Here is a 12,621-nt window from a genome sequence, read left to right as displayed (position 1 = left end):
CGATTCAAAGTGCTTATTTTTGAAAAAATTTGGTTTTAAAGTAAAATTTTTAAAAATTTTAATTTTGAAAAAAAAAAATACTTTTTTTAAAATAACTTAAAAATTGTTAGAGATACCAAAAATATTAAACAATAAAGAAGTCGGCTTTACTTTTCTGAATATTTTGTATTTTTTTGTTTTTCTGTAAGACAAAAATTGGTTAAGATTCGGTGTTTCTATAGCGATACGCTATAATTACTATTTCTGCTAATTTTATTTTCTTAATTTTTAATTATTTTTCCTCAAAAACGAAACAACATTAGTCATTCAAAATTCACATGTAAATACAAAGAAGATGTTAAGAGGGACATGGTTTTACGAAACTGAATGTATCCTTCACCATCTGTTTTTCGTTTGTGCGGTTTAACAAACTGCACCCCCATAAATTAATTACCATATCAGACAATTATGTCAACAACTCACTTAATGCGTTCGAAATTGTTTTCTTAAAACTTCAAAAGTATACGCCAGACCTAAATGATTTATTGCTCATCTGGTCAGAGGAAAGAAATACAAACATATTATCGTTTGTGGCTTTCTTTTCAGTCACTACTCAGCATGTGAACGATTCACACACACCGACCGTTCTCAGTAACAATCGACCCTTTTCCGAGACCTAAGCGAAACACATTTTTTGTTACCAAAATAAATAAAATATTTACCGTTCGTTTTGTTACATTATTCTTATTGTTTTCAATTAATTCCGTCAACATCACCACCGGAATATTTCTCAATTTGCATACACTCGTGATAAGTGACTAGTTCAAGTCCTTTTAACTACAGCTCTTTCAAAAATAAGGACTTTGAACCGATGAAACTTACAGATCATATGATCAATACATACGCGAGTAAAAAACTTGTGAGGTAGTAACAATTAAGTTAATTTGAAATGCTAATAAGGGGGTGATTTTCCCGATTTCTTACCAAAAAAGGGACCAACTTTATTTTGAGCGTAACTTGTTTATTTCTGATGCTACAATTTTTTTTTTAAAACAAAAATAAGCATTTTTTAAACACTTTAAAAAAGTTAAAATGAGTTTTCCCCAAAAAAGTGCTTCGTTTTTTTGTTATGGCACGTTAAAATATACGATTTGGAATTTGATGAATATGAACCTATTTTTCACTAGCTATAACTCTGCTTCTACTAGGTATAGTGACCTAATATATATACCATGTTTTTCACTTTTTTACGTGCTATATTTTTGAAAAGAATTTTTTTTCGACCAAATACTTACTTTTTGAGTTATTTGCGAAAAACCGTCTGAAAACGTGGTTATTTTATAGAAAAATTAACATATTCACTCGCAAAGAACTCGAAAAGTATTAACTTTGTAAAAAAACTTTATAGAACAAAAGTTTCTTAGAATTAGTCATTTTATCCATTTACGGACTTATTTCGAACATATATTTTTCAACCCCAGAAGGGGGTGAAAGTCACCCCTAGGGCAAAAGCACACATCAGCACAATATCACTTTTTTTCTTTGACTTGTTAGCTATGTGTATGCCAAATTTCATATCAATCCAAGCGGTTCTTTAAAATTTAGAGGTTTTGCAATATTTTACCTTTAAAGAACGTACTAATAATAGAAATTTTTGGATGAAATACAAACCGCACAACTTCAAAATCGCATTAAAATAATCCGCATAAAAAGAGACCTTACTGTATTTAAAATTCCTAAAAAGGGCTACATTACAGAACTAGTTTTCGATTGGTTGACCAATCATCATCAGTGCTTACCTAAAATGAATATAACCTGGTAAAATAGTGCAAAGATTTTGAAATTTTGACTACGATTAAGAAAAGTTGTAGGTTATACTCACGTGAAATTTTCATGCTAACCACCAAGATATATTTTTACAAAAATATGTGGGTCAAAGCCCTTTACAAGTGATCCGTCAAGGAAACATCGGTTAAAAATGCTAACTTAAGCATGGATGTTAGAAATATTTCATTAATACGCCCCAGGTAACATTTGAGCTCGTTCATATAGTGACAGTATGGCAGCAAGTAACAATGAAATAGATGGAGACTCCTGAACGATGACATGACAGAAGTGACAGTACCACAGGAAGTTGAAAAATTAACCTGTCATATTTAAAGACTATCCCTTTCAGGCCTTAATTTATTTTTAGTGAAAATGAAGTTTCCCTTTTAATAAATACGATATGCGTTATCTAAAAAAGGTGTAAAAAATGCAGAAAAAACATTCATTGTTTGAATCTGTCACAAATGACATGTCACGTTCGTGCGCTCTCGGTTTATGTTCTATGAATGCAGGATCGTAAGTGTATGAAAAAATTCATTTTTATTAAACGTAAAACACCATTAGGGCCAAATAAAAATTATTTTTATAATTGTTTAATATGCTATTACATACTAACTAAAATAGAACAAAAGTTTTTTGCTGAAATGTCATGTTTATCCATTGTCTCTTTGCTGAAGAAGAGCTCATTGAAGGAACAGGTTCTTCATCCAATACAGGTTCTTCATCTAATACAGTTTCTTCAATATCCTTGTCATCGGTGTTATTTTTAAACATTTGAACGTCAAAATCAACATCATTTTCGTCATCTTCATCTTCTATTTCGGACTAGTTACCATCATTTAACACCTCTAGAGTCAAATCGTGTTTGAGAGGCACACCGGTAATTAGAAAAAATACTTTTATCATTAAAATAGAGAAAAATTAATAAAAAGTCAAACCAATAAATATTTAGTATTTTAATTTCCTGCTATTGAAAATTGAATGTGTGACGGCAACTCACTATCATGATATTCAAATATTACCGGGCAAGATCTCTACAAACAAACCAATAATTTCTTCAATCTTGTTTATTATCTTAAAGTTGAAACTTTATCTATACCACAACCCCGTTACAATAACATTAACACTTATAAAAAACAAAATATCTTTTACTTACCCTTACCGGTTTTGTCGTCAAAATACACAGCCATCTTTATAGGGTATTCTATTGCAAACTAAGCACGAATTTGTTAAATAATTTCAGTTACTCTGATAATACACGATAGACACAACATATTGATATCATCTTTCCTAGTAAAAATATGTTTATTTTGATACTGATACCCACATAAACATGAGCTCACGATCGTGTCAGCCGGTCACGAAAGGGCTATGATGTGCAGCTAGTTAAAATAAGAAATGATGTAACAACACTCACTCCATTGTGAAAAATAGTCATTTAATTAGTTTATTATATTTTAAATGACTATATTTCACAATGGAGTGAGTGTTGTTACATCATTCCTTATTTTAACTAGCTGCACATCAGTCTTTAAATATGACAGGTTAATTTTTCAACTTCCTGTGGAACTGTCACTTCTGTCATGTCATCGTTCAGGAGTCTCCATCTATTTTATTGTCACTTGCTGCCATACTGTCACTATGTGAACAAGTCAAACCACAGCTCAGATGTTACCTGGGACGTATTAATGAAATATTTCTAACATCCATGCTTAAGTTAGCATTTTAAGAGATGTTTCCTTGACGGATCACTTGTAAAGGGCTTTGACCCACATATTGTAAAAATATATCTTGGTGGTTAACATGTAAATTTCACGTGAGTATAACCTACAACTTTTCTTAATCATAGTCAAAATTTCAAAATCTTTGCATTATTTTACCAGGTTATATTTATTTTAGGTAAGCACTGATGATGATTGGTCAACCAATCGAAAACTAGTTATGTGATTGTGATGTAGCCCTTTTTAGAGATTTTATTGTTTTTTGTATTACATGGTATACAGCCAACAGCCAACTACAGGAAAACTTTTTCCTTGTGGATTTTTAAAAATATTGCTTACCTCTTCAGAACCTTATCCGCCCAGTTGAATAGATGTTCCCAATCGTCAGGCACGGCCAACCTATCCACAGGCCTGTTAAGAAGCAGTAGAATCTTCGCCAAATCTCTTATCACAGGTCTGTACGCAGAAATAGCGGAAGTATCTCCATCGGAATGTAGTTCTCTTATCTGCCGCCTGGTGTCGTTCAGCATATCTAAATAACTTTGAGCATAAGGTCTTAAAGTTTCCAATTGCTTAACGAAATCTTTTCGTTCCGGAGAATCGTCTATTTCGGAGCTGGTTTCACTTAACGGCGGAAGCGTTTTTCTTCTAAACTTAATATATAACACAGCACACGTTAGAAGTACTATACACACTATACTACCAGTCACTACACCAGTTAAGACTGCCATGGCATTGTTGGAGAGCCCTAAAAAGTTTCCGTTATGCTGACAGATTTTTCCCACGTAATCTACCATCGTGCTCCACTTTTGGACATGACCAAAAGGGCACTTGGAGACACATTCTCTGGAAGGGTACACCATCAAATCCGCGCATTTGATACAACCCTTCGAGCCACAGCGAAGACAGTCTTGAATTTCACAATCTGCAACAAAAAAAATCAACGGTAAGCAAAAAAATAAAATATTTGTTAGATAAGTTTATAGCAAATAATGTAAGAGTTTGAAGGTTTTTATATAGACAGAACAATTTTAAACTATTTATGGAATTGGCGAATACTCATGTTCAATAATATAACATAAATGAGCATTTTTTAAAATGTACTACAGAATATAGTGCATCCACTTTAATATATCAGACAAAAAATACACATATAGGTACGTAGTTTCAAAATTTATGCATCCCCTAAAATTATGCTTATTTTCATAGTTGATTTTTTCGTGAACAGATTCCGTTATTTTTTTTGTTATTTTAGATTTTTCGTTGGTGTTTATAAATAATAAAAAAGACCAACGTCGTAGTATAAAACTCAATAGAATCTACGACTTGATCTGGAATAAACTGGCGTCTGATCGGCCTATGGAGGAGCGGTACGGCAATAGATAAGGACATGCGGCTTGGTGATACTCCTCCATAGATATATATTTACACAGTTGTGCAAAGCTTTACTCAAACTTCTTTATTGAACTTATACCGGGTGGAAGAACAGAAATTTTCTTATGTTAAGTTTGAGACACCCTGTAGGGAGGACAAGGTATAAATATGGTACACAGTAGAACCTCGATCGGTATCCCGAATCGGTATTCGGTATTCCGAAGCGGAATCGGTATCCTGAATAAAGTACGTGCCTCCTAGTGGCGGGATACGGGAAACAATACATTGGCTTATAGGGCAGTCCTTACAGTAGGGATCCTGGCCTAAACAGAAAAATGCAGGCGGGTGTGGGGTAATACTGCACTTTGGTTGCATTGGTGGTGTATTGGCTAAACGTGCAGGGCAGGGTATGGTGATGATAGACAAGGCATTCAGGCATCAAATATCCAAAAAAAATCTTTTCAGGCCATAAAAATGAAAAGACCTTCTCCAACGCAATAAAAACTTATACTGAAATGATGGCATCTCCTGAGGTAAAATATTCCGGAAGTAAAATGAGCCTCCGTTCGGATCACCAGGGTTCTGAGTCTTACAGGTAAGAGTCTGGAGTTAATGGATGCGCTCAAACGAAGAAGAGTTCAAATTGCTTGTATTCAAGAAACTAGGTGGAAAGGACAAAGGGCGAAAGAACTAGGTGAAGGATACAAATTGTGGTATGTAGGGAGTAGTAATACGAGAAATATAGTTGGTATAATTGCTGATAGTGAAATGAAAGATAACGTAGTAGAAGTTGTAAGAACGAGTGATAGAATGATGTCAGTGAAATTTGTAATTGATAAAGAGGTATTGAATATTGTGTGTGTGTGTGTGTGTGTGTGCTCCTCAAACAGGTCTGGGTGAGAATGAAAGAAGAGCTTTCTATGACCAATTAGGAGACGTACTGAGTGATATTCCAGCAGAGCAGAAAGTTATAATAGGAGGTGATTTCAATGCACAGGGCCAAGTCAAGACAGGATATGAAATAATACATGGGAGATTCGGCTTTGGAACTAGAAATGAAGCTGGAGATGACATGCTTGAATTAGCAACAGCATTGGATATGGCGATTGTTAACTCATTCTTTAAAAAGAGAGAAACTCAACTTATTACCTACAAAAGTGGACAACATCTATCCCAAATAGACTAACTACTTCATGATAAGGAAAGAAGATATACGTGAATACAAGGACTGCAAGGTAATAGTTAGTGAGACAGTCAGCCAACAACATAAGCTGCTTGTTCTGGATATCGAAGTAAAAAGCGAAACTAAACAAAAATATCGGAGAGGACCACAAAAAATCAAGTGGTGGATGCTAAAAGATGAGAAAGAAGGTCTATTCAGGGAAAGAATAGTAGAAAAAATATGTTGGAACATGAAAGGAAGCCCTAGCACAATTTGGAGAAAAATGGCCAACATTATTAGAGAGACTGCTATTGAAATACTTGGGAAAACGTTAGGAAAACAGTTTGAGGATAAAGAGACTTGGTGGTGGTCAAACGAAGTACAAGGAAAAATAAAAGAGAAGAGAACATTATATAAAAAGTAGCAAGAAACCAGATCCGACATAGATCTTCAAAACAGCAGTAGCAAAAGCCAAAGCAGAAGCGTATTCGAGCCTACACGATCAACTTGATACCAGGGAAGGCGAAACGAAGATATATAAAATAGCCAAACAGAGAGCAAAGAAAGCAAAAGATTTTAATCATATTAGATGTATCCGAGATGAAAATAATAAAATACTAGTTCACGAAAAGGATGTCAAAAAGAGATGGAGAAAGTACTTTGACAGCTTATTAAATGAAGAATTTGACAGACAGCCTGTAGAGTCAACGGAGACAGTAGCAGCAATGGTCACCAAAATAACAAACGAGGAAGTGTCTCAAGCGCTTCAAAATATAAAGAAAGGAAAAGCGGTAGGACCAGATGATATTCCTGGGGAAGTATGGAGAGCATTGGGAGAGACAGGAACAAGGTGGCTAGCAGGTTTATTTAATAGAATGATGGAAGTTGGACAAATGCCAGACGAATGGAGAAGCAGTATACTAGTACCTGTCTACAAAAACAAGGGAGATATACAACAATGTACAAACTACAGGGCTATAAAACTGCTTAGCCATACCATGAAAATATGGGAAAGAGTAATTGATAGACGGATACGTGAAGAGACCGAAATATCCGAGAATCAGTTTGGCTTTATGCAGGACAGATCAACAACAGATGCAATTTTCATTATAAGGCAGTTGATGGAAAAATACAGGAGTAAACAAACAAACGCTCATATGGTTTTCATTCATCTTGAGACAGCATATGATAGAGTTCCTCGAGAGATTCTGTGGTGGGCACTCAATAATAAAGGAGTCCCTGGTGAATATGTAAAGATTGTGAGGGATATGTATGAGGGAGTAATGACTAGTGTTAGGACAGGTGTGGGAGAGACTGATAAATTTCATGTGAAAGTAGGATTGCACCAGGGCTCGGTGCTTAGTCCGTATTTAGTTTTTGTTGAAGGGAAGTTGAAGGGAAAATTCTATAAAACAGCCATAAGACCGGCTATGATGTACGGAACTGAATGTTGGGCAGTGAAAAAGAAAGAGGAACAACGAATGCATGTGGCGGAAATGAGAATGCTTAGGTGGATGAGTGGAGTGACAAAAAAGGATAAAATTAAAAATGAGTATATTAGGGGAAGTCTAGGTGTGGCACCAATTGATGCCAAAATGAGAGAGCATAGGTTGAGATGTTTTGGTCATGTTCAACGTCGAGATGCTAATCACCCAATACGAAGAATTGCTGAAGAGCAGATTCCTGGAAGGAGTAGGAGAGGAAGACCAATGAGGACGTGGGGGGAGGCGATTAGGCAGGATATGTTGGTAAAGGGGTTAATATTGATATGACTCAAGATAGAATTGTATGGAGAAATGCAATTAGGGAAACCGACCCCGCATAGGGATAAGGCAAAGAGAATAATGAGTAGAACCCCGATTTTCCGTGCTCCTCGGGACCGGACGCAGGCACGGATAATCCGAACATGTATTTCTTATGTATAATACATAATCTACGTACACACATACAAAATGAAATATACCAGAAACTCTACCGACAGACGAAGACTTTAAGAAGAAGTTCTTTTTAGTTCTCATTCTCGAAGTAATGAATTTATTCCATAATTTTGACACTACTAAGCACGGGCGTCCATATAAAAATTTTCAGGGGGGGACAGACGTGAAGATTTTGCACATTATATTTTGTATACTTTGGATAACCATATATAGTTAACAGCACCCGAAAAGCTAGGGGGGCCAAGCCCCCCCCTGCGCATGGGTATGGGCGTCCATGCTACTAAGGTAGCCACTTGAGGCCACTTTGACCTTTGACACAAATAAACGTCAAAATATTACCATAAAAGATAACAGAAAAAATAATTATTTCATTATGTATGAGTCTCTCTTTCGGCGTCTAGAGTTTCCGTCGAGTGATCTACGATGACGCTATTATGATAAAACCTTTTTTTCTTTGGATTGAGGTGGAACGCTCTTAGTAGACTAGGGAAGGTGTCCCTAGTACTGTTGGACTCGGACAGGAGAGGAGAACACGCTAGGGCCCACAGACCAGAGTATGATAAAACCACCCCCTCTTCCGACCCGGAATATCCCTGGACGTGTTCTTTAGAGAACGATACATGGGGACATTCCGCGCTGTCTAGGATATAAGTTAGAAACATGTGTGTCCTACTTATCTGCTTAAGAACGGCAGGAATAGGCGAATGTTATGATAAAACCTTCAAAATGCAATTTGAATAATAGAAAATCATAGCACGGATAATCCACAGCACGGATAATCCGCACCCTGATAATCGGGGTTCTACTGTACATCGAAATGGTATTGTAGTCATATGTTTTGTGAATATTTTGTTTTTTGAATATCCCCTATAGAAACAAAGAAAATGGACGATTTTATTCTTTAACATGACGTGTTTTAACTGAAACAAAACTAAATTAACAATAATAAAAACAGTTAACTAAACTTTAAAAACAGAATGGCACATAACGTTAACAATTCTGGTCGACATCTTTAGAGTTATTGGTCGACCTAGTAAGCGGTATGCATATCGCAACATAAGAGAGACGAGTTTGTTTAATGGAGGCTCTGTGATGATTTGAGGTGGAATTTCCTTGAGAGTAAGTAAGGATTTGATGTATACGTGGAGGCTCTTTAAATAGCGAAATATACATTGCACGGATTTTTCTTTCTTTGAACACTTTGCTCCTTTCGCACTATATATATAGAAAATAATTTCATCTTAGTGTAAGACAGCAAATGTTTACTTGTATTGTATAGTATTAATGTTGTTAAGGATATTGAGTTGTACACTTTAAATTTAATTTCTCTACTCATTTCGTTTTTTTCGAATACTATTATGTATTATGTTTATATGTGATTTAGCTACAATATTAGTCCAGGGTAATAAGGTTTTTTCCATGACACTTCAACAGCCAGCGTACTGAAGCGTTTTTTCGATAGGTAATACCTGTAAGAACAAATTGTAACTATTTCCTGCGTAGGACCTGGCGGCCATTTTTATTTATAAACAATTTAGTGTCAAAAAACGGTCTTTTGAGTTTTGAACGATCTTTTGAATAATTGAATGAATCGCTTTGAAATTTTTGTCACATATTAAGCACCAAAGAACATGGGTGGCGCCGTGCCCCCCCTAGCTTTTCGGGTGGTGTAAACTACAGTCGGAAAAATGAAAGAATACCCATGAACGATCACATCAATCACATATTATTCAGATTATTAATAATCTATCTCTCTCGTTTGTTATTTATGGAAAAAATACAGCAAATACAAAATATGTGATTGATGTGATCGCTCATGGGTATTCTTTCATTTTTCCGACTGTATATATGGTTATCCAAAGTATACAAAATATAATGTTCAACATCTTCACGTCTGTCCCCCCCCCCAAAAAATTTTTATATGGGCGCCGTGCCAAAGAACCCTCATTTGACAAAAATTTCAAAGCTCTATACTTATTTTTTACAATAGTTATTGCGAAATTAATTTTTTTGAAATTTCGACCTCTTTTCGCAATTATATTAACAATAAATGAGTGTATTAAACTTTGTAATACGCCATTTTAAAGCTTTTTCCATTCTCTCGAAGATGTCTATACTAAGAAAACCATAATTCTTACTGTTTTCCATTAATTTGAAAAAAAGGGAAAAAGGATGTTTTTTGACACTAAATTGTTTATAAATAAAAATGGCCGCCAGATCCTAAGCAGGAAATAGTTATAATTTGTTCTTATAGGTATTACCTGTCGAAAAAACGCTTCAGTACCCTGGCTGTTAAAGGGTCACGAACAGGGTATATTTTTGTCTTATTACCCTGGCCTATATGTGGTTAAACCCCATATAAACATAATACTTAAATTAAACATGCCACAAGAAAACAATTTCAAGACTTTGCTAGGTTTCTGTTGTCTTTTTTCATTTGCGTTCTTTCGATGATCTTCGTATCCTTGACATTTACCGATGTGTTTTGTATCCATTTCTGTCCCGATCTTCCTTCTTATTTATATCCTGTTTCCACGATTCTCTTTCTTTTCTTTATATTTTCACCATCTAGTAAGTGTTTAGTTAAAAATACTTATCTTATATACTTCTCACATCGACACTAAATTCTGTTATACTTCAAACTCAGTTTTATTATAATGGTAGGGGAGCCCAAGCGGCGATTTTTGCAGTTACTCGAGCGCGTCAGATTATCACATGGGGAGCAACCTTGTACCCTGTAAATGTACCTCTACCATATATTGGCTCTTAATACAGGGGAGTTCGATAAAGGGGGTCCGAAAAAAAACTATCCTTAGAAAAACTCAAAATCGTCAGATTAAGATAGGGTAAGTTAAGTACATACATGCAGAACAGTGTATATTTAAAAAATCTGACGTTTTGAGCGGGCCGTAAGGAAATGGGTGAGTCACAAAGTTTCATAATAAAAAGCGAATATATTTCGAGAAATAAACGTCAGATCGAAAAATTAAAAAATATTTGTTCAACATTTTTCAAAAATCTATCGAATGATACCAAACACGACCCCCCCCGGAGAGGGGTGGAGGGTAAATTTAAAGTTTTAAATAGGAACCCCGCGATATTTCGCGAAATGAACATCAGATCGATAAACTGCAAAATATACGTATTCAATATTTTTGAAAAATCTATCGAATGACACCAAACACGACCCCCCACGGAGGTGGGGTGTGGCGTCACGTTAAAATCTTAAATAGGAGACCCCATTTTTAATGCCGATTTGGATTCCTTACGTAAAATAAGTAACTTTTATTCGAGACATTTTTTCGAATTAGGGATAGTTGGCGCTATAATCGGAAGAAACGATTGTTGGAAATGGAAAATTAAATTAAAAAATGGAAAGTCCCCACTCAAATGGAAAACTTTACTTAACTTTTTTTAGTTTTAGGACCTAATCTTCACAACCCAATAGGTCCCCATAACGCTCGAGTAACTGCAAATTTAGCATGCTTTCCTCCCCTACTATAAATTTTATCATAGGAATGATGTATTTATTCGATCGTTATTAAGATTTCCTTTACAGTTGGAAACGAAACAATGGCAAATAAATGTTATGACGCCTACTTATAATATTCCCAGCTGAATTGCGTCTCTACCAGGAAGTTACACAGATAAGAGATACCGATCTTAGAAAACAACAACGTAATCAGGAGGATTTCGATAAATGATTTATTTTTTAATTAATAACATGAACTGCTTGTAATAAATGTTCTAAATGCTTTCTACTTTATTTTATTACTGTAATTACACAGGTGTTGCAGTATGCCATATAAGTAAGCCATTCAGAAATATCGCCTACATTACGAGGTATACGGTATACTTGAATGAACGTTTATTAATTTCAGTATTCTATAAGAATATTTTGTACTTTTTTAATATCATATGCCTATGGTATTTTTGTCCAATTTGACCAGTTTAATCCTTCTTGTTTTAGTGTCATTTCTTTTTAATGTTCTTTAAGTTTTTGACCAGGCATTTTCTTATCCGCTACAAGCTGTACAATATCGTATCATCTGACTTCTTCTTTAGGTACCTTCTCCTCGATAGTGATGACTTTTGCAACTGCTACCCCATTCTATCTTTCCTTTTGCTGTTGGAAATCTAATCCTGCCTATTCTTTGATGCTATATAGCCAGATCATTTGGCGTTTGGCGTCTACTAGGGCCACGTCTGCCTTAAGCTATAGGAAGTTATATCTGTAGTATTCATGCATTTTTTAAGGAATTCAAACCTAGACTATCAATAGTTAGAAACTATAGAAACAGAACAGTAGAAATAATAATTGGTGATCAGGACGGAGGCCTAGAAAGGTGGGCAGAAAATTTTTAGGGTAGACTAAATATAAGAAGTGAGATGAGGTTGCAGGAAGCAGAAATACAGCTCGAAGGCATGGACGACAAAAGAGAGAAAGATACCATCCTAACAGAGGAAGAAGTTATCATAGCAATACAAAAATTGAAAGACAGCAAAGTTCCTGGATCAGATGGTATACCTTCCTTTGCCATGTGGTATACACAGGGCAAAAAAATCTGTATCTAGTATCTTTTTAAAGCATTTGGTTTTATTTGGCAGAAGCATTTTCATA

The 12,621-nt window shown here is 35.2% G+C and overlaps 1 protein-coding gene across 1 annotated transcript in view; it reads right to left on the bottom strand.

Moving 5' to 3' along the window:
* Positions 1-12,621, bottom strand: part of LOC114326418 (uncharacterized) — a 376,347-nt gene that overhangs the window by 13,928 nt on the left and 349,798 nt on the right. The window contains exon 2 of the mRNA XM_028274785.2: positions 3,867-4,452. Within this exon, the coding sequence (XP_028130586.1) occupies positions 3,867-4,452 (586 nt within the window). The remainder of the gene's footprint in view (positions 1-3,866; positions 4,453-12,621) is intronic.

Source organism: Diabrotica virgifera, chromosome 1, assembly GCF_917563875.1.
Source record: "Diabrotica virgifera virgifera chromosome 1, PGI_DIABVI_V3a".
Classification (NCBI taxonomy): Eukaryota; Metazoa; Arthropoda; class Insecta; order Coleoptera; family Chrysomelidae; genus Diabrotica; species Diabrotica virgifera.
The sequence above is the reverse complement of the archived record's forward strand: the minus strand, read 5'-3'. Positions and strand labels throughout refer to the sequence as shown.